Source organism: Cydia fagiglandana, chromosome Z, assembly GCF_963556715.1.
Source record: "Cydia fagiglandana chromosome Z, ilCydFagi1.1, whole genome shotgun sequence".
In the NCBI taxonomy this organism is placed as follows: domain Eukaryota; kingdom Metazoa; phylum Arthropoda; class Insecta; order Lepidoptera; family Tortricidae; genus Cydia; species Cydia fagiglandana.
The window spans coordinates 17,636,952-17,664,842 of NC_085959.1; the positions used below are offsets into that span (position 1 = coordinate 17,636,952).

The 27,891-nt window shown below is 36.8% G+C and overlaps 2 protein-coding genes across 2 annotated transcripts; one reads left to right on the forward strand and one right to left on the reverse strand.

The window, feature by feature from the left end:
- Positions 1-538: 538 nt before the first annotated feature.
- LOC134679101 (uncharacterized) lies at positions 539-6,172 on the forward strand. The gene is made up of 7 exons (XM_063537945.1): positions 539-794; positions 1,672-1,806; positions 2,565-2,751; positions 3,191-3,442; positions 4,050-4,124; positions 4,667-4,782; positions 5,954-6,172. Exons 1-7 carry the CDS (start codon positions 630-632, stop codon positions 6,170-6,172), a joined length of 1,149 nt encoding a protein of 382 aa, XP_063394015.1. The 5' UTR covers positions 539-629.
- Positions 6,173-6,493: 321 nt separating this feature from the next.
- Positions 6,494-27,771, reverse strand: LOC134679102 (V-type proton ATPase 116 kDa subunit a 1-like). Its single transcript, XM_063537946.1, has 16 exons — positions 27,621-27,771; positions 27,207-27,383; positions 26,505-26,677; positions 25,009-25,189; positions 23,996-24,172; positions 22,681-22,893; positions 22,094-22,244; positions 21,318-21,479; positions 20,897-21,102; positions 18,450-18,580; positions 17,815-17,942; positions 11,948-12,186; positions 10,694-10,883; positions 10,182-10,356; positions 7,299-7,410; positions 6,494-6,580 (listed from the first exon to the last, which is right to left on the reverse strand). Exons 1-16 carry the CDS (start codon positions 27,735-27,737, stop codon positions 6,494-6,496), a joined length of 2,619 nt encoding a protein of 872 aa, XP_063394016.1. The 5' UTR covers positions 27,738-27,771.
- Between the last annotated feature and the right edge of the window lie 120 nt (positions 27,772-27,891).

Consider the following 27,891-nt stretch of genomic DNA (forward strand, 5'->3'; position numbering starts at 1 on the left):
TTAAATAGGTAATTATTTAATATTAAATACAACATCAATACCCGCGAATAACGGAAACACGTTCCGCGACTTTTTGTAAGTCGATAGTCGGCTTTTAGCCGTTTTCTTCCCGCTGACAAAACCGAACAATGTTAAATATAATTTTCCTTGTGGTTTTATGTACGGTTTTATCGTGTTTTGAAAATATTTTATACATAAAACTTGCGGTTTTTGTTAATAAAAATATACATTGACAGAAGTTTGTTTACTTTTTACAAGACAGGTGTCAAAGGTTTGATTGCCATATAAAATTTAAAATGTTAGTTCCCGTTTCTGCCACGACTCTTCTCTTTCCGCACAGACTCTATACGATTCCGAGATGTCTGTATTCAGAAAGACATTCTGGACATGTGTGGCCAGCCTTATAATGAGTCAACAAACTTTTATGGTCGTCAGTAGATGACCATAGACAAAATAACTAATATTTTTGCATATTAACATGACACGCCCTTAAGTCCATACAAAGTAAAAAATAAAAAAAACATGACATAAAGCAAAATGTAACGTGAACGTTTGAGACTGTTCGATGTACGTTAGTGAATATTTGTTATCATATTATAGATTTTGTTTATGAATTTACTTGAAACAGAATGCCATTTATTAAGAATATGAACGGTATGGCCGTTCCTGCGATGACAAATGAGTTTTGTGAAGCAGATTGGGAAGCCACCACTCCATGCCAACGCGAAGCCACCGCCAGGCTCGGTAGGACTCTGCAACTAGAGCAAGAGGCTTTTCTTTTTCAGAATCCCAAGGTTGGTACATTAACATCCTCTATTTAATGTTATCTTTAGAAAATACCTCCTAATTTAAATTGCATCGCATACTTGGGTTGGACGGTGAAGCGGTTGTAGCGGGATGAACGCGCGACTTTCCATTCGGAGGTCGCAAGTTCAAACCCCGGCTCTTAATAATGACCTATCTACGATATAGGTATGTGATATTTTTACGTCGGTTTTCGGTGCTTCTCCATCGTGCGGAAACCGGGCTAATCTCAACTAGGTCTAGTTTTCTATTTGAGTTGCTTCCAACTTAAATAGAAAATCAGATTACGGTCGCTTTCGTAAAAACCAGCGCCTACACCAATTCTACGGATTAGTTGCGAAGCGGATAGCGGACCCAAGGCTTGAACCGTGGCGAAAAGCCTTGACAAATGCAAAAGATGACGTGTTGGATCGTGAAGCATTTTAACTCCTGCACTTGTTTGTAACTAATAAAATTATGATGTTACCCTTTTAGAAACGAAATTCATATAGAAAATAGAAAATGATGACCTTCTTGCTAACCGATTTAAGTATCCCAAACGACGACAAATATGCGAATAAAGAAAATATCTGGGAGACAGAGCTTTGCACGAAAAACATATAAAAACTCAAAAATGCGCGTTTTCCCAGAGATAAGACCTAAATCGATTTTTCGCCTCCGAAAACCCTCATAGCAAGTTTTATCAAAGTTCTTAGAGCTGAGCCAAATATATGTATAGGTATACAAGATTTGCATTGCTCGTTTAAAGGTATTAGGTAGATAGATTATAATATGTCTTTCAGATATCGAATTTGTTACAAAAAATTACGGAGACTTAAAACATAATCCTCAACCCAAATACATACTAAACATTTTAACTAATCGCAGATAAGGCACATGTTGCAAACATATTTTGGCAAATTGGTAACTGCTGGCAAATCAAGGGAGAGCCTCAAAGACACCGCAGCAAAAATGATCGAAATTTGTGACGACCTCGTCAAGAACCCAGAACCCGTGCCTCAAGTAATTAACTTGTTCCTCTTACTTATGTAAAAAGGTAGAGAGACCAAGAAAAGTCTGCAGCGATTTTGATAGCCCACGCAGTGCAAGTGTTATTTTATACTTACGTCAAACTTCTATGAAATAATGATGTATGAATAACACTTGAACTGCGTGGGCTATCAAAATCGCTGCAGACTTTTCTTGGTCTAACTCTAGTCAGTTTGCTGAATCTATGAGTAGCTGTTAGGACTACCTTACCACCAGTTTGACTCTGACATATTCGCTAGCTAGCGTAACTTACTTTCTATGCATCTCGCTCATACTCGCATATTAGTGCATGCGATATGTAGAGAAAATATATTAAGTTACACAGACGTTAGCGAATATGTTAGTTTGACACTGCTAAGGCAGTCGTCGTAAGGCTTATAATTTTCCAATAAGTAAAACTATAGCTAAAAGTTTATTGTTATAGTTAGAGAACTTTTAGTCTTACTTATACTTTAATTAAATTAGTTTTTTATTCAGAAGTGTGATGAAGAGCAGTGGCAGCGCGTCAAAATTTCAAAAAAATTCAGCTGCTCAAACATTCAAAAACAGGCCAGCCGGTGGGAATCGGCTTTTATGGACGCGCCGCCACTGATGAAGAGTAACCCCGTGGGTAAAAAATATTGCAAACTCGAGTCTTTAATTCACTCCAGCCTGTTACCTCGTATGCAAAATTTTACTTACCCCCCTCGTTGCACAGTGTACCTAATAATTTGTCCTTACTTGAATCTTAGAATTTCGATGAAAAGTCTGTATTTACCTACGAAGATACAGACATTGAAACAGACCTCAAAAATATATACCTAAAGCACTATCCCCCTTCGCTTTGGGACGTTACAAGCTCGATAAGGCCTACTCCGAACACACTGTCTTCGTCATTCATTTCAATAGTGACTTCGGAAACCACATTGCCTACACCAGGTAGGTTACATTCTTTCTGTATTTAGCTGTAATTCGTGATAATAATACGAAAAGTAAGCCCATGATAAGTTTTTAACTTTTTGCTCGTATACATTATGTGAGGCAGTTACAATAGTCAACACGGGCAATATTCGGTTCTCAATAAGGGAACGTTGGTTCCAGTTCCAGTCCTGACAAATAAAAGAACTAAGCTTTCTGCATACCCATCTATATAGGTGCAATATACACGATGTACATACTAATTTCGAGATTGGTCCCATAGTAAAAGTTGCTCAGTATAATCCCAAAACCTCCCTGGCAACGGGAATGCAGTTAATTTTTTGTCACCGTGTATGCAGACAGAGTAACCTTCGCATTTATGATATTTGTATTAAATAGGTAAATATATTTTAATGGGGTATAGATTTTGTATTGATAATGGTATTTGTGTTCGCTTTAGAGCCTATAAAGACTCCGGAGCCGACGGTCTCCGAGTTGATGCTGCAGATGGTATCGAATACAGTGGACAAGGCCATCTACAGCCAAGTGAATGAAGGGGCGCTTCGCTACGACACCGCCTATGTTGAACTGTCCAAGGCGGTCGAGGCAGCAATGGAGATACCCGTCGTTGAGATCAGAGTTGACATAGCCGACCTATTGTACAGGGCTTACATGATGTTTGAATTGAATATTATAGAAAAAGAAGAAATCGGTAAGAGACAATTGAAGGGATGTTTACAAAAACAACATAACTGACTACATTGGTTGACACCTGAAACGATTAACAATGTTCTTAAAAAAGTGTCAACCGCTCTAAGCACTTATTTTGTTTTTGTAAACATCCCTTCAATTGGTTAAGAAAACTAAGTACTAGCCAATTTAATTATCTTGATCCCTTTTGCATTTGAGCGCAAATATTGTTTTGTCTATTAAAATCGAAAGTCAAAAATCCAAGTTTCAATCAGAAAAGTTACAAAGCCATAACCGTAAACTAAGGTATCGTTAAATCGTTATTAGAGTTTTCATCTGGTGTATATAATTCAGCCAACTTAAACCTTTTGTTATTGCGTTCCTTTATCCCTAAATTCGTTGAAACACGTTTTTAAAATAGAAAAACATAAACCGTTTTATATTAATGGTTGCACCTGCACCTAGTATCGATCGGTCATTTTCATAAAATATGTCTGCGGTCAAATTGTCCCGACTCATACAAAATATATGAAAAGAGTAGTAGTAATTAGAGGCAACCGGCAGACATATTCTCATAGAATGACTCCGATACTAAAGATAATGAATTACCTCTTTGGTATTCCTTACAGCTGCCGCAATAGCCTGGGAAAAAAGGATGCGAAAGAAGTTGAAGAGAACTTTACGACGCTTACATAATTTCAAAGGTACATATAGCCAGGGCATAAATATGAAATACAGAAACATGTGGTACATACGAGTATAACATGGATATGTTCGTCCATACGTCCATCATTGACGTCAATAATGGGCGCAAAACGTTTTCGCGCGAGGTTTAAATTAATTATAGCTATAATAAAATGCAATTATTTATATTAAAACTTATAGTATATTAATTTAATATGGCGGACGAATGTTTGAAAGTCACCGTATTTATTTATTTATTTATTTTTATTAATTTTATTTATTTAAAAATGATTACGCTTAAAATTTAGTTTTTTCTTCTCGAGTGTGATGAAAAACATTGTGTAACTCCGTGGGTGAATATTGTTACTCGTTTAATATTCCTCTTACCTCCCACGGTATCGTCTTGGGTCGTCCCATTCGTTTTTCGTCAAGTACTTAAATTAGTCCTATTCTGCTTTCGTCACTCATTCTACATTCGTCACAATCGTCGGTTAAGAACTTGACGAAAAACGAATGGGACGACCCAAGACGATACCCCTCCCACATTGTGTACTATTGTCAGGTTACGAGACCCCACCAACCCCCAAGAGCGAAATCTCTTCACACCCAAGCTACAAGGTGCCACCGCCACGACCTTGCGCCTGCCACCCACAGTATCATTACAACAGGTACCCGAAGGTGAGTACGGTTTGTTCGGTACGTAACTTGTATTATTGATAAATGCTGTCGGAAACTTCTTGAAAAAATTCACAAGAAATAAAATTTCCATTTTGGAAATGGCAAGTTTAATTCCTCGTACAAAGTTATGAGATATTTCTGAAATTAGTTCATGTGGAAATATCGCAATTTTGGAAACATTCCGACAGCTAATTTCCTGGAATGTACAAATTGTATTTAAATCCAGAAGTGTTAGTATAAAGTAGCGGACAGACTAAGATTTTCTGATCAAGTACGCCATAGTTAATGTATGGGGAACTTGATCTTTGAAATCGGAGAGGCTTTACTAATTGTAAGACACTGTCACAAGAAAATTCTTTCAGAAATTTTCGATAGATCAATACCTCTTTTGTTCTAAGGACGGCTAGATGGCAAGACCTTTCGTTTTATTTATCTAAAAGTTATAAATTCACAAATATCAGTCAGCAACAGCAACAGTTAAAAAACACTTGACCAATATTATGTAGTGACGCCTCTATAGTGATCAAGGCGTTTATTGCCCTGGGCTGAGATTGAACCTGGAGTTTGGTAACGACGCAGCTTCGATTCCTGCCCTGCTGTTTCTACAAAAAATATCACATCCCATAGTCCCTCAAAGTCCATAGTTGCTTGATAATTTGATTAATAGATTGATTGAAAATGTAGGGCTGTCTAAGATTGCAGACTTCTTATACGCAAGCGTATTTTAAAGTACCTATGTAATAATACATAATTAATTCAGGTATAGTTTTTAATTAGGTTAACTAGAAGATATTCCTCTTAGGGATAAGTTCGCCTTTGTACTACACAATAATGTTCTATCTGATGTATTTAATTTTCTTTTTCTCGTACATTAACCTTTTCGACGCCGTGTCAAACACAAAAGCTGTCACGCTGCCGCTACGTCACCGAAGTGTCAAAACTAAAATTGAACTTTATGCATGTGCACGTAGGTCTATGTTGCTCTGTGGTCTGTGACCGATTAATCGGTCTTTGGCGTTGGACCTGCGGTGCGGATATATCGGTCATTGGCGTCCAAAAGGTTAAAGTGTTTACTTAGTAAAAGTTAAGCAGTAAATGACTACTTGTCGGTGTCGTAACGTCGAAGATATTTGGGCGTTGGATTAATAACACAGTGATTATGATCGTGCAGGATCGATTCGGCATCTACCTTCCACGAGGTGAAGAGTTTAGCAACGAGAGCGTTACCATACCAATAGCATTCGAGGAAGATGATTCAAACAAACCAGAAAGTAATGAGATTAATGAAGGAGGTTCTGATAACCTAGTTCTACGCCTGCTAAGTCGGTTCGAAAAAATAAATCCATCAACCCCTACTGTCACTGACGGTGTTGAAAAGACAGATAAGTAGTGTAAATGTTGATCTTGACTTGTAATGAAAACATGGAAAACTAAAAATAAAAACTTCAGCACTAGAAAACAAGTCTATTTTTATTTTTATTAGAAACAGGTCAGTTGGAGCTTTGGAACTTATATTGAGCCTCTCACTCTTCAAAAACAGATAGCAATGCTGCATTTAATCCTCTAGTGGCATAGTATTATTTATTTAGAAACAACCTATAAAATTGTTCATGGAGTCTTTATTCGGACATTTCGGACGCTCGAGTCCATTTAAGTTGCTCTTAAAAAAGACTCTACAAAAGACCCTACTCGGAACTTAAGACAAAGCGTTTTAAGCGCATAGTCTTCTAAAAACATGTTCTTCAAAGTTCTTCAAATTCAGACTCAAAGAACGCGAGTTCCCACCAACACTACTAGTCTTTAAAATAAAAAAAATCACATAAATTGACGGTTTTCTTATTGTACATTTTTAATTTGTTCAAGTTTTTTTTGTGAAATGAAAGCGCCGTACTTTTCTTTTCATGGTAACTTGATTAATTTGGGCTATTTATTAAAAGAATTAAACAGGACTCAGACATTCAACTTGCGAAATCAGAATACAAACAATGCAATGACTAAAAAAGAATGAATGATAATTATTTTAGGTAATCTGTTGAAGATTATTAAATTTTAAGTAGGTACTTTGTACAGGAATCGCTCTCAGTGCAATATGAGTGTCAAACCAAATTTGTCAGTAAATAAGAACAAGAAAACTATACTCATTCTTTTCTTTTGAGTGCTAGTAGCTAGTGTAAGACAAAGATTCTCTGTCGACTATTTGAGATGAGACAGTTCTTTGACAAACTATATGTCTGAATCTGAATATGACTAAAATTAAAAACAAAAGATAAATGACTACATTTATTAAAGTAAAATAATTTCTATTCAATTAAAACTAGGTTCAACCGCTAATAATTTGTAGCTACACCTAGTATTCAAACGTCTTGGCAGCAGGGCACACTTCAGTTTTATCCTTAACAGTGTCGGAAAATAATGCATCGAACGAAAACGGCTTGAACATAATACCAGTGCCCATGAAAAACTTGCTCATAAACTCCACCCTGAAACACAAGTGTTATGAGTACATGTGTATGTACAGCAGGGCACACTTCAGTTTTATCCTTAACAGTGTCGGAAAATAATGCATCGAACGAAAACGGCTTGAACATAATACCAGTGCCCATGAAAAACTTGCTCATAAACTCCACCCTGAAACACAAGTGTTATGAGTACATGTGTATGTATAGTGATGCTACAAATCACTACACCTTATAAAACAAACGGCGCGATTCGGGAAATGAATTAGGCCCAATTGCACCTACCCACAAACCCAGAGTTAAGCGGTTAAACCGTTAACCTAATGTCAAATTGAACTGGTAACCATGGCAACTCCAGGTTTAACCGGTTAACCCTGGATTAGTAGAATGGTGCAAGTGGCCCTTAGGGATTAACTAGATACGATATAGTAAAGATTATGTAACGTAGGTACCACGGTAAAGGTACCTTATGGCGGTGGCGCTTATCGGCTCGATTCGGGAAATGAGATAGATATGAAATAGTAAAGATATGTGACGTTCCACTGCAAAAGGTACCTTGTGGCGGCTGGCGCCGCTATTAGGAAAATGAATTAGAGATTCACTAGATATGAAATAGTGAAGATATGTGACTTTCCACGGAAAAGGTTACCTTATTGTGGCTGGCGCTTACGTTGCATAGCGCGGCAATAATATTGGAGCTTCCGTGGAACGTCACATACTCGTATCTTTACCATTTCATATCTAGTGAATCTCTAATTCATTTCCCGAATCGAGCCGAAAACCCGCGCCGCGTCTGTCTGTTGTGTTTGTGTGTTTGCGGATTTTCATGCGGTCTTCACCTATCAATAATAATAATTTTTAACCCTTGCGAAGCCGGGGTAGGGTCGCTATTAAATACATAAATTTATTATACAATTTATGAATCCCTCCTGCACCAACATGAACTTATGTCTCTGTTTGACCTAATAGTTGACTAGTAGAGGATGCCTTTTGGCATTAAGTCAGCCATTTGTACATTTTTCTTTGTGCATCAAAGTTTATATAAAATAAAATATCTACATGAGATCGACGGATTATGATTTGTATTATAGGAACTATAGTTGAGTGTGCTCAGAGCATAAAAAGGTCAACCACGGCGTTGCATGAACAAGAGATTTCCTTTGGCAGGATTGGTCCTTAGGACCCAAGGATGGATTTAAGAAGTGGAGCCAGCGAGATTTTTGATATAATTTTTTAAGGGGGGCTCTCAATTTGGTCTTGATATCTATATCATGATATAATACAGTAAAATTATACATTTTGTGTTTGCGTCAAATCCGGTAGTTCTGATTTTTTGCAGGCTTGTTTATGATGTTGGCCCAATGAATAATCCAAGTTTGTGACCTCGAGCGCCGAACGCAACTTTGTCAAAAATCGAATAAACCGCAATTTTTTTTAGATTTGGGCGATTATAACCCTAAAGTACTAGTTTTGATAGTAACTTCCTAGGGCGTTTTTAAAGTAGACTAAATTTGCTGCAATAAGACACTAGAATTGTCTCTGTACATCTAATATTTTCCGAGATAAAGCCTTTCAAAATTTTATAATTTTACATCAGTTCTTAGCTATAATATAAGGGTTAGGTAGGTAATTTATATGGAATTCATCACCGCCACGTTCTACAAAATATTTATATCCCATAAAAAATGTATGAGTGCCTATTTCGAAAAAAAAAAATATTTTATTGAAAATAAATATTTTGTAGAACGTGGCGGTGATGAATTCCATATAAATTACCTACCTAACCCTTATATTATAGCTAAGAATTAATGTTTTTTTTTGGCGGAAAATATTAGATGTACAAAGACAATTCTAGTGTCTTATCGTAGCAAATTTAGTCTACTTTAAAAACGCCCTAAGAAGTTACTACCAAAAACTAGTACTTTAGGGTTATAATCGCCCAAATGTAAAAAAAATTGCGGTTTATTCGATTTTTGACAAAGTTGCGTTCGGCGCTCGAAGTCACAAACTTGGATTATTCATTGGGCCAACATCATAAACAAGCCTGCAAAAAATCAGAACTACCGGATTTGACGCAAAATAGCCAGGTTACAAAATTCGACAAATTTACTGGATTAATACCTATATAATACACACATAAATGCTTATATACATAGAAAGCATCCATAACTCGGGAACAAATATTTGTGATGAACACACAAATAAATGCCTTTACCTGGGTTCAAGCCCGGGACCTGCTTTGTAGGCAAGGTCACTACCGACTAGGCTAGGAGGCCGTTGTTGGAAAGTAAGTAGTGGAAATGATTTCCTACGACTAAAGAAAATAATGGAACAGCCGGCAGCGGCTGTCTAGCGCCAGAACCCACTGTTGAGTTTGTGTCACGCATGCATCGTTTAGTAAAATTAAAAATTAGTCCTTGAAATCTAATTTTGAACAATTATTTAACACTTGTTTGCACCAAGGCGTTTCGGAAAACTAGTTCTCTATTATAAAATCTAAGTATAGATAAAGTTGCCTACTTCGAGTCCTTAGCTAAATAGCTTTGCTTAGTTTCGAGCTCTGTTCTGTGGGATATTGTTCCCTAATATTGATTTATATATATACAGGCACTTTGTTTTATCCTAATTAGGTTCATAAACATACTCGTGGATCATTAAGTATGTTAGTGGTGTCGTGCTCCATGACAGTACCATCTTAAGCATTTAAATGCCTACATAAAAAAATACTTATGCTGATACTGCGCAGAAGATGCTGGCCCATCATAAAATAAGGTTTACAACGAACCTCGTGAGGTAAGATTAGGTGGTACTGACACGGAGCATAACAACATCGTGGAGCAGTACAGTAAGCAAAAGCATTATATAGATAGTGACGTCATGGCTGCGAAATTGATATATCGGTACACTATAATTTATATTTAACTGACTGTACAGTTGACTCACCAATGCAGACGCAGCGTGTGTAGGAACGCAGACAAACCCTCCATTAGCACAAGGATGTTGAGTGTAAACGACCCCCAAATTATAAAAACGACTACAATTTTAAGTGCTCCCAGGAAAGTATGATCAGAAAGAGCCATTTTTGAAAATATCATCACCCAAAGCATTTCCGATAATTCTGAAATACAAAAAATGTGAATTAGACATATTTCGGACGTCAATAAACCACTGGACAGTCTTTGTTTTGTCCACTTGTGGTCAGAAAGTGATTGAAATCAATTTAAAACACAATGCTAAATAAAAATCAATTCACGCCTATTAAATTGACTACCAGACTAGGTACAATAAAGCCAAATGGAAGAACATTTTAATAGTTTTTTAAATAATAATTGCCAGATGGTTTAGAAGTGTGAAATCTATTAGCTGAGTCAATTCCTTGTTGGAAACTTTATTTTCATTTCTAATTGACTACTAAAAAGGAGGACTCGGTCGCCTCATCATCTTCTCATACTAACGTGCATGTGCTAACGACAGCGCCCACAGCCGTAGGTACGACGCAGTGTGCGAGATCGTGCTAAGAACGAACTCGATGGTTTCCACGCCCTGATGTATCATGAGATCACCAAAACTCTCAGACGCGTGCGCCATTTCATGCTTCCACACCGCATATGCCTCTGGATCGTCCGCCTCGCTAGGTATTTTTCTCTGAAATAACAAATTAATTCCAATTATGTATGATACTACATAAAGGTTAGAGACGCCAAAAATTGAGATCTTAAGATTTCAAATGTAAATAAATTAAAGGTCTCATCATCATCATCTATTTGCGAAATATACAGGGTGATTCAGGAGACGTGAGCAGGACTAACACTGCGCATTTCTTAAATTATGTATAAGCAACTGTTTCGTATCAGTATTAGCGAGGTTAACGTTAATTTTCTAGTCGTGTTGAAAAAAAAAGTTATTAATTTATTTACGACATGCATGGTTACCCTACAATTAGAATACTAAACTACCGATATTCTGTGTCAAATTCAATGTCATCACGGTTTTGTTACTTTTGAAAACTCGTATCTCACTCGGGTGAGTCGGGACCATTTCGTGACCATGATAGTATTACCTGTTGTTTTATCTATAAGTTTTGTCACGAATAAAAACATTCTATTCTATTCTATTCTATTCTTTAACCGTAATGACAGCGTTATGATTACGAACAAAATAAACTGTCAAACTTGAGTGAGATACGAGTTATCAAAATTAACCAGACCGTGATGACACTGATGACATTCAATTTGACACAGAATATCGGTAGTTTAGTATTCTAATTGTAGGGTGACCATGCATGTCGTAAATAAATTTTAACTTTTTTTTTCAACACGACTAGAAAATTAACGTTAATCTCACTAATACTGATACGAAACAGTTGCTTATAATTTACGAAATGCGCAGTGTTAGTCCTGCTCATGTCTCCTGAATCACCCTGTATTAATAATATAACATGCGTCCTTAGCCTAGTCCAAATTTACAAGGCAATTCGTGCAAAGCGAATTCGCCATGTCATTGTTTAAAGTTCGTTATCACGATAACGAATTATAGGATGAACTACTATAGTATCATTGATTCCTCGTGTTATAGGGATGAGAATTTAAGTATAAAAAAAACTATACTATCCATGACAAAAAAAGCAAAAATGTGTGCCTCATTTTAGGCATGTTCAACTTTTACTTAAGGTCGAAGAGCTTTCAGCTCTATTAGATTTTAGGTTATACCATTAGAGCCTTTCTTTTCTTTTTTGCAGCCTGCGCAGCATAGCAAGGCGGGCCGAACAACATGATAGGTACAGAGAGGACGGCCACAGCCAGCAGGACCTGCTGTACGGTTTTCTGTCCACTGAACATATAGGCGTCGCACTCCGGCGCGACGGGCTCCGACGTCGACAGCAGGACCATGTCGATGAATAGGATGAGGACCAACGGAGCACAGCCTTGCGATTCCTTTACACTGGGGGCTTTAACAATAATTACACATTTTAGTGAGCATCAGGATGGCGGATCTCACTGACCTGATGTTAGGTTGGTGGGTGGACCCATTAAATCTTCTAAGTTTCACGCAAAATGTAATTATTTATTTTGTATACTGTACAGATTCCCAATTAAAAACGCTTGATATTTAAAACCACAGTTGTCTTTATTTATCAACTTTCACATATAATCAGATTTAACTAGATCTTTAACGCTGTTTCCATTTCTGATGCAATCTATCTCTGGCTGTCAAAGTGACAGCTGTCAATCAGTGATGTTCCATCACTGAAGGACTCTACAATCTCTTTCTTTCTTAATAAAACAAAAGAATTCTAAAAGAAGTAATAACACATTTAAGAGATACACACATAGTATAAATTTAGATGCGGTTACAACATAATAACCAAAAGAATTGGAACATATTACTAAACAAACAAGTATGTTCTATCATATATATGAAAGACATTATAACACAAATTGAAAGCAATTAAAATACAGTTTAATTACCCTTGGCATCATTGAGGTATTACATCTCAACACATGCTGAGTTTATCAGCACGTCCTACGGGTGGTTATAGATTGTACACTTTATTTGTTCATACATTCTAAGATGAGACTAAGGACAAAGTCTCGATATTTAACAGGTGCCTGTCTCTGTCGCTTCGGTACAGTACTAGTATTAGAGTCAGTAACAATGTCTGTGTCATTTGTCATGTCTGGTAAGCTTTTATTTTTCTTATCTGGTATAGTGTCCGTTATGTCCAGATCCTCTTTCTTCTTATCTATTTTTCTTTCTGTAGATTCTGATTATGTTTTGTCTATGCCAAATCTGCTAAGGTCTCTATCCTTTATAGGTTTAAATTGTGAAGAGTTCCTTCTGACTATTTTTCCTTCTGGTGATTGAGCTGCTACCGAATTTCCACTTTTCCATATAACTGTGTGTTCACTTGGAGAAAATGTAGTACTTAATTTGTTCTCCTTTCTTTGTTTGACCAAGACTTTATCTCCAGGGTGAATTTCAGACTCTTTTACATGTCTTCTTTTGTCAGCATATTGCTTGAATTTGTCTTTTTTTAATCTGTCCATGTCACGCATTGCTTCATCTCCAAGGCAATTATTTTGTACTATTTCCGGTAATTTAGTTCTTATGCTCCTTCCCCGAAAAACATTTCCAGGAGGAAGTCCGGTGGTGCTGTGTGGAGTTGACCGGTAAGCAGAGAGATAAATGAGCAGCTCTCTTTTCCAGTTTTGTTTTAATCCCTGTGCAATTCGCAGTCTTCTCAAGATATTTTTATTCTGTCTTTCAATTTCTCCGTTGGCTTGGGGCCACAACGGGGTAGTATGCCTTAGCCGAATTCCATTGATATCAAGGAATTCCTTGAACCTTTGGTCTATGAAAGCAGGACCATTATCACAGACTATTTCATCCATTATTCCTTCCCGATATATAATTTTTTCTAAAGTCTGTATTGTTACTTCAGCTGTTTGTTGGTTTAATATTTCCACTTCCAAGTATCTACTGTAGTAATCCACAATGCATAGAAGGTAATGCCCCGAGGGCAGTGGCCCAAGATAATCAATTCCAACTAGTTGCCACACTTTAGTAGGTAATTCTGTGGGCATTATAGGTTCTGGTGGAGCTCCTCGTCCTACCAAGCGGCAACCTTCACATGTGTCACACCAGTATTCTATATCGCCATCCATGCCTTTCCACCATACCTTGCACCGTAGTTTAGCTTTCATAGAATTAGTAGCAAGATGTCCTTCATGCCCTATTTCCAGTATTGGTGGTACCAATTGTTTGGGTATGACTAGTCTAGTACCTCTGAGAATAACGTCATCCATTGTACATAGCTCTGCCTTTATTAGTTCGTATGCTCTCAGTTCTTTGGTCCAAATATCTCTTTCTATGGCATCCTTTAGCTGCATCAACTCTTCATCATGTAGAGTGGCTTCTCTTACTTTTTCTATAGTAACAGCTTTTATGGAAGTTTCAGCTAATGCCAGTACCAGTCTATCTTCTTCATCTTCTGTACTTGGCGCTGGAGATTTGCTGCTGGTGTTAATCAGCCTTGAAGGTGCATCTGCAATATTGCTCTTCCCAGGCTTATATATGACTTTGAATGTAAACGGTTGGAGTCTTAACACCCAACGCTGTATACGGGCACTTGGCTTTGAATTTGTAGAGTAAATTATCTCCAACGGCTTATGATCTGATATAATTTTGAAGTCTTTACCTATCAGATACATGTATAAGGTTTCACAAGCCCATACGATGGCGAGGGCTTCTTTCTCAGTTTGTGAATATCTTTGTTCAGTTGGAGACAGAGCCTTGCTTATATATTTTATTATAATTGGCTGTTTCTCACTTTTTATTCTCTGATTTTGAATTAGTACTGCAGCTACGCCTATGGGACTAGCATCAGTCACTAAAATTGTTTCAGCATCTTTATCATAAAAGCCCAGTGCAGGAGCCGATGATATAAGTGTTTTCAGTTTTGCAAAAGCATTTTCATGTTCTTTGTTCCAAGTAAAGTCAGAGTCCTTTTTGGTAAGTTCTCGTAATGGTCCAGTAATTGTGCTAAAGTTGGGAATAAATCTAGCAGAGAAGTTAACAAGGCCCAAAAAGCTCCTTACTTCTGCTTTATTTTGCGGTTCTCTGAAATCCTGTACAACTTGTTGATTTGTCTCAGTCGGTCTTATTCCTTCAGCAGAAATGTGATGTCCTAAGAAGTTAATTTCAGTGACACCAAATGAGCATTTCTTTTCATTCAGAGTTAAACCACTATCGCTAAGTCGTCTAAGCACTTGGTGGAGTCGGGCATCATGTTCTTCTCTTGTTCGCCCACCTACACGAATATCGTCTTGGCTATTGGCAACACCCTCTATATCCTGTAAGAGATGTGCAATTACTCTTTGAAACATTTCGGATGCACATCTAATTCCAAAAAACAGACGCTTGTATCTAAACAGACCAAGGCTGCAGCTGAACACCGTTATCTTTTTTGATTCCTCCTCAAGCTCCAGTTGGTGGTACCCTGCCTTGAGGTCCAGTATAGAAAAGAATTTACATCCATTAAGATCCGCCAATAGATCCTCAAATGTCGGTAAAGGAACACGCTCCCTCAATACCGCTTCGTTCGCTTTTCTCATGTCAATAACCAGTCTATACTGACCTTCTTCTTTTTTTCTTACCATGTGCGAAGGAGAGACACAGGGAGTAGGTCCAGTTACTGCCTCTATAATGTCATTGTCTACTAACTCTCTAATCAGGTCTTTCTCAATTTCCCTATTATGGAAAGGTTGTCTTCTAATATTTTGAGCTACCAACTTTACATTACGATCAATAGGTATTGACAATTTGAAGTCTTTAAGCTTCCCTATTCCGTTGAAAATGTTAGGATATTGCCTCAAAACATCATTGCCATTTAGAATATTATTAACATAGTTGACCTCCGGGCCCACTCTCAGCAACCCCAGCTGTATTGAAGTTTTCCTACTTAACAGAGATGGCCCACATCCATTAAAAACAAGAATCTCTGCATCTACTTTAATTTTACTGTCGGGAGAGTACAATACTGTTTTAAAAAATCCTGACCTTTGGATCTCTTGGCCTCCATAGGCGTAGTATATTTCATTTGCTTTATCAAAGAGTTCGCAATGCAACCCTGATCTCAAAAACTTTTTGAACATGTGTTTGTCTATAATATTTATTGGTGCACCAGAATCTATAATAAAAGGCGAACTTACATGATCACCTACTATGATCTCGAACTTATTGTCCTTAGAATTTATCACTGCAAACACTGAATTTACACTTTTTGACACACTTTTATTGTCACCTTCATCATCTGAACTGTCCGAATCCTCTGAACAGGATTCAATTACATATTTAACCATCTTCTTCTTTTTCTTTATGTCTTTCTTTATTTTTGTTTTGCAGCACTTAGCAAAATGACCTTTTAACCCACATTTGTTACATATCTCATTTGCTGCATTGCACTCTGCACTTTTAGCAAAATGTCCTCTCCGTCCACACCGATAACATTCCACATTGCTGATCCGATTAACACTATCTTGTTCTTTGTCCTTTTCTTCTTTCTTTATATTTTGGTTGCTAACCACCTTTTCCATCTCATAGAGTCTAGATATTTCCATGATTTTATTAAGTGTCAGGTCCTTTCCTTTTTTTAAAAACTTGAGTTTTAGGGTTATGTCAGTACATTTCTCAATAACTTGATCTTTTATAGCATCTTCTTTTTCCTGAAAGTCGCAAAATATAGCTTGTTTTCTTAACTTCACTATAAATTGCTCCATCGTTTCTTCTTCTTCCTTTTTAATATTACGAAACTTCTGTCGTTCATAATTAATATTTACGTCTGGTTCAAAATACGAGTTTAGTCTTTTTATACATTTTTCGTAGTCTGTAGTGCCGTCGACCTGTTCGTCTTTTATGTTTTCGTATATTTCTTGGACCTCTGTCCCTGCTTGGTGTAGTAATCTTGCTACCTTTTGTTTATCGTTCAACCCGACTTGGCTTTCTATATAGTATTGGAAATTTCTTTTCCATAATCGCCATCTTTCCGGCAGTGTACTAGCCTCTTCATACGGGTCAAATTTTGGCCCCGATGACCCTGCTGCATAATCTTGAAACATTATTAACCGCGTGCCTTGAAAGTGCGTGCGATGATAGGTTATGTATTTTGCATCCGCTTTAATCACCGACACACCGTAACATTCTCGTCGCCAAAATTGTTGTACAGATTCCCAATTAAAAACGCTTGATATTTAAAACCACAGTTGTCTTTATTTATCAACTTTCACATATAATCAGATTTAACTAGATCTTTAACGCTGTTTCCATTTCTGATGCAATCTATCTCTGGCTGTCAAAGTGACAGCTGTCAATCAGTGATGTTCCATCACTGAAGGACTCTACATATACCTTTATTAGAAATCAGTATACCTCTCCCTAACAAGCTATAGAATATAATATAAGAATGGTCTACCCGTCATTCTGAAGTCAGTATGTTGAAATGGTGCTGGCGGGTGTACATTTTTTAAGTACCTAGCTCGTTTTTGGGAGAGGTACCCTGGATTTTATTGAAGGTACACTGAGGTACACAGACGGCACAATATGTTTATAAATATTTCGGTATCGTCTTGGGTCATCCCATTCATTTTTCGTCAAGTTCTTAAATTAGTCCTATTCTGCTTTCGTCACTCATTCTATATTCGTCGGTGGCTTTCAATGTAGAATGAGTGACGAAAGCAGAATTGGACTAATTTAAGAACTTGACGAAAAACGAATGGGACGACCCATATTTCGTTGATGTTCGCTAAAGTCTACCCGCCATCTTAACGATCACACATTACAGAAAAAGCTTACAAAGTAATATGAAAAAGTTTTCGGCAAAAAAAAAAACATTTTTTGGTACATCAAGCTTTTATCGCTGACGGTACTTTTCTTTCCGACATTTATGAATTTTATGATACTAGATCAATTAAAAAATACCCAAACACATGTAGGTATTTGTGTTTGGTTGATCGTATTTTAATTTGGTACTTGTTGATATAATATTACAGAACTAAGCAGAAGTTATTTAGTTACTTACGAGATGCACCGCCATATTTGAACCATTTGAAAAAGATTAAAATGACCAGCCAAAAGAATATGCAGAGTAGAAACAGTATTTGAGGTATAAATTGCAGATAAATTTTATATCTATACTGTTTGAAAAACCTGGAACACAGAAAATATTATTTTGTAAAACTATGACAATGCCAACTCTATTTAACCTGAGCGTCGACTAACATCACATAGAACAGTCCCTGTGGTCATGTTCTGTATGGGCGTATTCAGAAAAATGTGCCCCATTTACTTCTTTGAAACAATAACATCTTTTGGGTTATATCGACTGACACGCGTATTCGGGAAACGAGATAATCACAAGATCTAGAAACGATATAGAGATCAACTAGATTTACATTAGATATCGACTAGATGTGACTTGGATATCTAAGTCATAACTTGTCGAAATCGTTCAAGAGGACCTCCAGAATCGCGGAAACGTCAAATTTGACATATCTATCTTACAAATATCTTTAAATTATCCATATCGCAACTTGTTGAGGTCTAGTAGAGATCTATTTCATTTTCCGAATCGAGCCGTCAGAATCGCGGAGACTATTTATTTAGACAAACATAAATGTCGGTTGTTAGTGAGCATGTCATATCGCTACAACTTACACAAAATTAAATAAACTCATAGACAAGCCAAATATCATATGTGTAACTCCTATAATTATAGAGAGTTTCATTTTTAGCGAGTTTTCGAACAGGATCTTGTTCTTCGCCAACTGAAAACGTAAAATTATAAACTTTAATAACACGTAGGTACACGCAACTACGGTCGCACTAATGTCAAGCGGTCGACTTCCGCGTCGCCCACTTCAGCCACTTCAGGCACTGTTCCCACCAAGAACGATGAGCGAGAAGCGATTAGAGATAGAAACTTGAAACGAGTTGGCGAGCAGGGAGAAGGCAGTGTAGTTCTGATAATTTTGTCGCTCGGCTATAAGGCGACTATTCGAATGCGACAGGCGATTACTCGCCCTGGGGCCCGATTTTTGAAATTCGACCGCTCGATTTCGTGTATTTCGGTTAATAATATCTCCACTACTAGGCATTTAAATTTTACTAATAGAATTGAAAACGAGTGTTCAATACCACTAGATTCCCAAGTTCTATCGCTCGTATTTCAAATACTAGCATTTCGCCGTTTTACACCAATTTTCGAGTGACGAAATCGAACGATCGAAATTCAAAAATCGGCCCCCTGCTATGAGAGTTTGACATTCTAATTGCTGCGAGTAAAGAGTGTAAAGAAAGTCCTCGCCGGCGCGGCAGTATGAACAGCCATCGATCGACTATTAATATATCTTTCTCTTTTACCGACACGCAATCTCTATCTTTTGTTTGTTTCTTGAGCAACAAAATAGTCGATAGCTTAGCCCTTACTCGCTCTTGGGAACTAGTGCCTCAATGCGGCTTTAAGGTACATAACTTTCTTGAGACGTAAATAAACCTCTACCCGCACTGTGTGAACAAAATATATAGGTAGGTATACAAAGTGCGTTCGAGGTTTCTTTAGACCTTAAACATTCTTTCTGTACCAACGAGTGCGGGTTTATTAAAAACTTTAAAAAAAAATCACCTAATGGTTTTACAGGGAAATTTAAAAATAGTAGTCACAAATGGAAACCTTGGTGTGACTCACTAAATATCTCGAGAACTACTTAAACTATCGATTTGAAATTTGGAACGTTCATGAACAACACTAACCCAGACACATTGAAAGTGTTATCTTTTACTTTATTTTTATTAACTATAGAATATGCCCAAATAGAACTAGTTACTTTATGTCAAGGGTATCCTAAGAAAGAGCTCGATTGTATGTACCTACATTTGAATAAACCGAATGTTATTGGCGATTTAACCAGCTTTACGTGTGTTAAATTCTAAAAATTTAATAAGTACATAATAAAAAAACATTGTTGAACTCAGTTCACATGACAAAGCATTATCCATACTACCAACATACATATATTAGGTAGCACAAATTGATTCGCTGATTTGCTGATACATCGCGCTGTATAGTAGTGTACCCTATGATGGGCGTGGAACCAGTAATGGGACAAAAAACCACAAATCCTGTAAAATAAGTGTCTAAAAGTAGTTTATAAACACTGCCTGTATATTATCATAAATAAGAGTCCTAGAGCTGTTTCAGTTTGAATTTTTATTAAATTTGGTTGTTTTTTAAGAAATTGGCGTCAACCCAAAAGTTGTCGTGTCACTGAAAAAAAATACCACTACGAATTCTTAACAACTTCGCTAAGAGAGGTGAGTAAATTTATTAAATTTTAATTAATTAATACTTGATGAAAACTAGAATGTGTTTTGTTAATTGCATTTACCATGAGATAAGGTATACAACATACTATGTTGTGACTCCACAGATGTAAAAAAAATAGTGATATTTGGCCCAATCCCATTATAGGAGCTGTAAAACTGCATACCTCCTATAATGGGCAATTTACATAATGATGCTTGCCATGCCATCATTTCATGTTTAAACAATACAGAAGTAAAATGTAGTTACGAAATATGTCAACCAGGAGGTATGCTCGGACTTCGGATAAATTAATATCGTTTTTTAGTGTGGGTCAAATCTTGGTAGCCGAGTTTGAGCCACTTTCCCGTTTTCCGATTGAGTTGAAATTTTGTATTCGTAATTAAATATGCAAATCGGATGATAATGCAATATTATGATAACATGGACCAGATCTGATGACCTATTTCAATATTTTATACTGATAGAGCAGTGTCCATTACTGGGGGGCCCATTACTGGAGCTTTGGTGTCCATGACTGGAGAAAAATAGCATAGTTTTAATTTGTTAATTATGTGGAAACTCATTGCAGTATCTTTGATACAACACGCCTGAAACATGAAAGACGGGTAGGACTTTCATCTTTCAATACGCTAAGCGGTAGACCATTCACATGCATTAGGGAAATATCACAAATACTCCAAATTCCCTCTTAAATGTCCCATGACTGGTGCTGTTACTATACACCATTATGCTTAGAAAACTTCTGGTTATTTACAGTTACATATTATAATGTATTTACTTCCCAAAATGGATCCTTTCCAAAGTAGTAAGCGTGAGTATGGTCTCCTGGTTCCAAAAGGAAAGTCTCTTGTTTAGTCAATTCGGCCAGAGACTGTTTGACTTTCCAACCGGAAGGAAATATTGTGAAGGCTTTTGAGAAACAGTCGTTATATACAAAGCCAGCGTAAATGCTGAAACAACTCATCAGCAGCATTATGTATCGACCTGAAAAGTTTGTTTATATTTTTTTTGATGCAGCTTAAGTAATTACAATTATAGTTCACTAGAGTTAGACCAAGATTAAGACTGCAACGATTTTGATGGCACGCAGTGCAAGTGTTATTTTAAACGTCAAACTTGCATGAATTTATTACGTAAAAAAAATTGTTGCAGACTTATCTTGATTTAACTTTAATATATTGAATATAAACACATCTTACCGCCAAAAAAGATATTCCATATCTCGCTGTCAGACCTTTCTGCCATAAATTTTTTTTCATTGACAAGCATCCACACAGCAGCAGCGAGCATGATCGCTCCGTGACCCATGTCGCCAAACATCAATGAGAAGAGAAACGGGAAAGTTATTATTGTGTATAGGCCTGTAAACATAAATGTAATGACGCCAAATATATAAATATATATTATGACTGGAACTCGCTGGTGAAAAGCTTTAGATCAGCAGTAAAAAAACTTAAGTAACTATGGAAACAAATGAATGAAAAGTTATGATAAATACATTTTATAACAACATTTTAGTTACTAATTAATAAAATGACAGTGTTTTACTAAAGTTATTATGGAATGTTAATAAAAAAATACATTTTGTGTTACAAGTGTGGAGTAGGTATAAGTATGTTCAAAATCCTGCGTGTGTGAGAGAAAGAGCCTTTCCAAGCTGTAGGCCTAGCACAGGAGGGGCGTGAGAGTATATCGCCAGCGAGATAGCCTATCCACTTCTTTCTAACTGTATTAATTTAAGAGGTACAGGTAGTCTATCTCGCGAGCGAGATACTGTCGCGCCACTCCTGTGCTAACCAGGTTGGTGTGGTACATTTTTTTTTATTAAATTTGTTAATTTTTGTTTGTTTCTAAGTAGTCACACTAATATTTACCTAAGTATAATTCAGAATAATTATGTATATTTTTGTTTATGAGTACAAATATAGCATCTTTATAAAATGATGACATGATGTGACGTAACATCTTTAATTACCTGGATTTAATTCCCTGTAAGTGGAATCACCGTAAGCCGAAATAAGCGCTTGAAAGCCGTATGTAAATCGATTGGTGCGATGGAAAGTTGGGGGCGTTTCAATAGTTGTGAGTTTGGACATGAAACAAGGCACAGAAGTTGCCAATTTCTCCTAAAAACATAGTAATACTTATTTAATGGGGAGCTTTTCTAAGCCTATTTGTATGGGATTTCGACCCTTAATATTTGTATGGGATTTGTATTTGTATGGGAGATTTACCCGTAGCTACTTTCCATATTTTATCATTTTCTGCCTTTTCCTACTGACAAAGTTGCCTAGTAAATACCACATTGTAAAAAATAAAGTGATCCGACGGCCTTTGACGTGTACCAAGCTACTAATAATGACGATGACCAATTAATACTTCTTGATACACCAGACAAAGATTTCTATATCGTTATCGTAGAATAAGTATTTCAACTGCTTAGGCTGCGCTTGACTTAGGTAAATAAAAGCTCACGTCATTCGCCTTTATCGCCTTCTCTTACATATCTACAATATATACAAACTACTTAATCCATAATAATTATACTATTAGTACTATTACCGTAGTCTTATCCAATACTGTTTGTACTTTCGCCAAATCTGCGGTTGGAATCCAACATCGACCAATCAAACAATTCTTGGTGATATCAAGGGTAAAAAAATTCATAACGTGATATATAGCTTTTGCCTTTCTGAGTCTCAGCAGATATGTTGGATAAGACTTGGCCATCGTGTGGATTACCATGCAACGGTGAAATTTGGTTTCACTTAAAACCTAAAAACAAAAATAATAACCTTAAGGACAATTGATGAGTGATGACATCGCTATCATACTAAAATCGTAATTGACAATTTTAATTATTGTAGATTTCTCAAAATCTCATACTAAATTCATAATTGACAATTTTAATTATAGTAGATTTCCCAAAATCCCATTAAAATTTATCTTTAATAGTAGCTTTTCAAATTTAATTTGATTCCTACTTCATTTGCAATGTAATTTTTGTAACTTGTTCAAAGAATATTTTATTTCAATATGTATTAATCTAGAATTTATTAAATAACGGTAAAATTAAATGTTCTTTTGGTATATTTTGATTTCTACACATTGTTGTTGGTTGAATTCAAAATATAGTTGGTGTACTACAATTTTTATATTACAACAGACGTATCTACTTAATAAAAGTTGTTATGTACAACTATATCTAGAAACACTGTTGTACAGATGTGGTGCAAAATTGTTTTCCTTCGTATTTTCACGGAAACGTACGTACCTACGTGTTTTGCTATTTCAGTCAGTCTAAGTACAAAAAGTAATGAGGTTGACTAAAGTAGCATGACAAATACGACCGATTCCGAGAAAATACGATGGAAAACAACTACGGACTTCATCTGTACATGTACAAGACTTAGAGCACAAAGAATAGATGGCGCCATATCTGCGTCATAGTTTATACTATGATATCATTGATAAATAGTACTATGCTTGGACAAAAGTAATTTAATATGTGTGGTGACTTGAATTTGTATGATTAACTCGACTTATACCCCTAATCCTGCCAGTACAGTAGGTTACCAGTCCTTCCCCAACTATTTATCCCTTTAGGCCGACTTGCACCATTCCACTAACCCAGGGTTAAGCGGTTAAACTGTTAACCCAGTGTCAAATTGTACTGGTAACCATGGTAAAACCGCTTTACCCTGGGTTAGTGGAATAGTGCAAATCGGCCTTAGTCCGTAGCGGCAACACACTTGCCATCATAATTAAAACAAAAACGCATCTATACTACAAGAATTACGGTTCGAAATCGAATGACTACAAATGAATGTCAAATGGTTAAAGGGTTAAGCGGCAAAGTTAAGCATTTACGAATTACCAAAGCTAGATCTTTAATCTTCGTTTTAAGTATCATTTCAGCTGCTGTCCTCTCCGAGGCAGTGGGCGGCAGCGGGTACAGGTCGCACCGGAACCCATCACACACCTTCTTCATGCGGGCACCGAGCTCCTCTCCTTGAGTAACTAATAGAAAGGCCACCTTGCGGACATCGCTATTCTAAAAACCATAAGCATCTCTTTGTTAATTCAGTGAAATGGTAAGCGAATTTAAATTAACCCTTTAGTCCGTAGCGGCAACATACTTGCCATCATAATTAAAACAAAAACGCATCTCTACTATAAGAATTACGGTTCGAAATCGAATGACAGGAATGTCAAATGGTTAAAGGGTTACTACTAAGTACTACATGCAAATAATCAAAATAGCAGGCGTATTATGGATGGCTTTATCCACGTTTATCCACGTGATAAAATAACTGTCACTTCTTAACACCGCGGGTTAGAAAGTGACGGATACCGTTTTAACACGCTATCACGTAGACAAAAACGACCATCATATCCGGGCAGATCTAAAAATTACACCCGAGTTTTTTATAGGGGAAGCTGTTCTTAATCACTAAAATAAAGAAAAGAAAATAAAACTTTAAGAAATCAAATGAAGCAAATACTTTTTTAGTATGTAAAGCTCTTATTTTTTTAATGTTTTTTTTTTACATACGATATATTATTATGCTTTTGTCTGATAAGGATACGACTACTTAAAAGATGCGGGCAAAATGAATTAAATTACTATGTAATTGACGAATGGGTGGATAAACTTTTTTGTTTTGACCAGGGGACATTAGTCGCACAGTTTGTTACAAAAATGTTGTGTCACGTTCTATTAACATACTTAGTAGATGGCCCATTATGGAAAGGTTCTAGGTGCCACAAGAATGTTTTTTTTTTGGTAAAGTTAAAATATTTCCCCACAGGCGTACTCGTAATTATGGCAGCAAGTTACAAGAATTAATTGATTCACCCAAGTAATGAAATGGAAAAGGCGTGACATACATTCATGGGATCTTTAAATATTTGATCATCGTCGGACTGCTTGTAGAAGGCGCAGCCGTGCGAGAGCCGCCACAGCATGAGCTGGAAGCAGTAGGAGCGCTTGCGTTGCACAAGCCCGGTGATCACCGTGAGCCGGGCGCCTTCGTCAGCTGCGTGGTGATGGATTACTTTGCCGCCTGTACTAAAATAGACGCCAAAAAATTACGTTTTGTACGTTGCCTGTTATAACCCTTTCGCCGCCATTGACTTGATATGAAGTCCGAACATTTCGTGCCCCACACGCCACGACTTGATATCAAGTCATAGTTTTGGTCAGGTTTGTATACGAGCAATTTTTGACATGGCGGTGATGACACTATATTACTTCATTGACGTGGCGGTGAAAAGGTTAAAAAAGGTTTTTAAAAAACAAATCGGTTGTATTAAGTTTTAAGATCTATTTATTTCCTTTAACTTACACTTGCACTTGCACACAGGAAATAAATGTAAGGTGAAGATAGGTAGAGATAAAAAAAGATAAGGTTAAATAGCTATTATCCCGTTTTATTTGCTTTCGCAACTGATGAAACGTTTGAATTCGGTGCCAAACCAAATACATAGTTACAATACTGGTTAAATACTGGTTCTTTTATTAGGGTTCCGTACCCAAAGGTAAAAACGGGACCCTATTACTAAGACTCCACTGTCCTCCTGTCTGGCTGTCTGTCTATCACCGTCGGGCTGTATCTCATGAACCGTGATAGTGATATATTTCTCATGACATGTGATATATTTCTCTTGCCGCTAAAGCCAACCAGCGGGCACCTTAATACTAAAAAGTACGGAACCCTCGGTGGGCGAGTCCAACTCGCATTTCTCCGGTTTTCTTATCAAACCACACCAGGGTTGGCATTTCAGTACCTACATTTTAAAAGTTAAAGAATTCGAATAGCAAATATGTAACATCAATATATGACAATGTAAAATGTAAATAACTTTGTAGGGTTGTCACTGATATAAATATATTTAATTTTAATGATTTAGTTTTACTTTTTAATCCAACTTTACTATTATAATAACATTAATAACTCGATTGTAGACCACTTAGATAACACTATCCTTTCAGCTCAGTCCCTAGAAATGTTCCACCTACTACTTATATTTTTCGGGAATCGGAACGGCTCTAACGATTTTGATGAAATTTGCTTTATAGGGGTTTATAAGATAACCTTCCGAATATCCTGAAAAGTTAACGGTTTCAGAATTATGACTAACGATAATCTGACAATTATTAATTATGTCAAACAAAGGGATCCGGTCAAATTCATTCAAAGTTGAATTGGGAATCCATACATGAAAAGTGCGCAATCAGAACTTGTTATACAAAATCTTAATTCAACCATTACAGTCGAGTCGATTTATATATATATTTATATATATTTCGACGAGTAGAAACATATATAAATTGCTTGGGTGTATTGCTTTATGCATTGAATTATACAAAAATTAAGACTCACGCCGCTTGTTTGATTGCCCCCAGGTTAGCTGTCTGCAGGTCCGCATTGCCAATCATGAGCGAGACGCTATACAACGTGTAATACAATTCGGTCAATTCTGCGTAAGTTTTATTCAAAGTTGTCACGCTCGTTGTCATCTCTACAACAACTCTTTCCCATTTTTCAATGGTGGTCTGTAAAGCAGGAATTGGGTTAGGAATACTTTGAATCATCGGTAAACCTTCAAACGTAGCGCGTATACTTGGTCAAGCAAATCTTGTCAGTAGCAAATGCGGCAAATTAGAAAAATCGCGGGTTAGCAATACTGGTTCGGATAATTCCAAAATCGCGTGTCACCTGTGTTTTATCTGTGGAATGTGGCTCGTGAATGACAGTCATCTTGTTTGTTTGCATTCTAAATCGTCGCTATTTCAAGAGAACTTTCTGCTGTCACCGATATATTAAATAGTTATTCTATTTGTGCAGGTACTTAAGCACAGTCAAGGTGCCTACAATGTACAATCATGCCCGGTGATCATAAATATTTGTAAAATGTGAGGTTATAATAATTAGGTACATGTCTTGGTTCGATGTACATTGCTGCTTTTTTAGCGCAATACTGCATCTTTGAGTGTTGCCTTACTTCACTTTGCTGTACATTACTACTGACATACTTTGCTTGACAGACTATAGTTCGCGCTGGCAGTGAATGCATTTAAAAACCTCGTAATCATTTGTTTCATGACGCTCTAGAGCAGGAGGATTGTCGTGTAGTTTTGGTATGTAAATATCATCATCTCGCATCCTGTCACTAATGTAGCGCAGTTTCCGCTCAATGTCGGCTATACGACATATTTCTAGCACGTATGTGCGCTGGAAAGCATTGAGTTGTGAATTCAACTGCAATAGAAAATACGGTATCAGTAAACTATACAATATACAATACTATTTTCTGAAGCATGGTATTTCACAGCGCGACTTATATGTATTATACGGGTCTATATTAACTCGGATAACGTAATACTCCTAATTCAAATTGGCATAACATATATTACGCATAACTAAGTATGCATAATGTTAATGCGCATAACGTAAAATCGCGGGTGTCTGGCCCATTTGTAGTCGATAAGTACTTACATCGGTAAACTGCACGCACTCCATTTCGCCGAGATTAGAAAGTACCAAAAAGGCAACATCCGGCGGTAGGAACATGTCGCACTGCGTCATGGGGTCACTCCGCAGCATAAAACTCATCTTAGTAGCTTATTCCGCCCTTAAAGAAATTTTTACTGACCCCGTCTTTCGCGTTCAGCGACATCAGACATCAAATGTCAGTTTTGACGTAGATACGATTATGAACATTTGTTTATTTGTTTGAACATGGTTTGAACCACGAACAGAAAATGCT

Coding starts and splice junctions, on each gene's coding strand:
- LOC134679101 (XM_063537945.1), top strand. CDS start 630: ATGCCATTTATTAAGAATATGAACGGTATGGCCGTTCCTGCGATGACA. Junction 795..1,671: donor TTCTTTTTCAGAATCCCAAG/GTTGGTACATTA, acceptor AACTAATCGCAG/ATAAGGCACATGTTGCAAAC. Junction 4,783..5,953: donor ATTACAACAGGTACCCGAAG/GTGAGTACGGTT, acceptor ATGATCGTGCAG/GATCGATTCGGCATCTACCT.
- LOC134679102 (XM_063537946.1), bottom strand. CDS start 27,737: ATGAGTTTTATGCTGCGGAGTGACCCCATGACGCAGTGCGACATGTTC. Junction 21,103..21,317: donor ATGGAATATCTTTTTTGGCG/GTAAGATGTGTT, acceptor CAAACTTTTCAG/GTCGATACATAATGCTGCTG. Junction 10,884..11,947: donor AGAAAAGAAAGGCTCTAATG/GTATAACCTAAA, acceptor TTGTTATTTCAG/AGAAAAATACCTAGCGAGGC.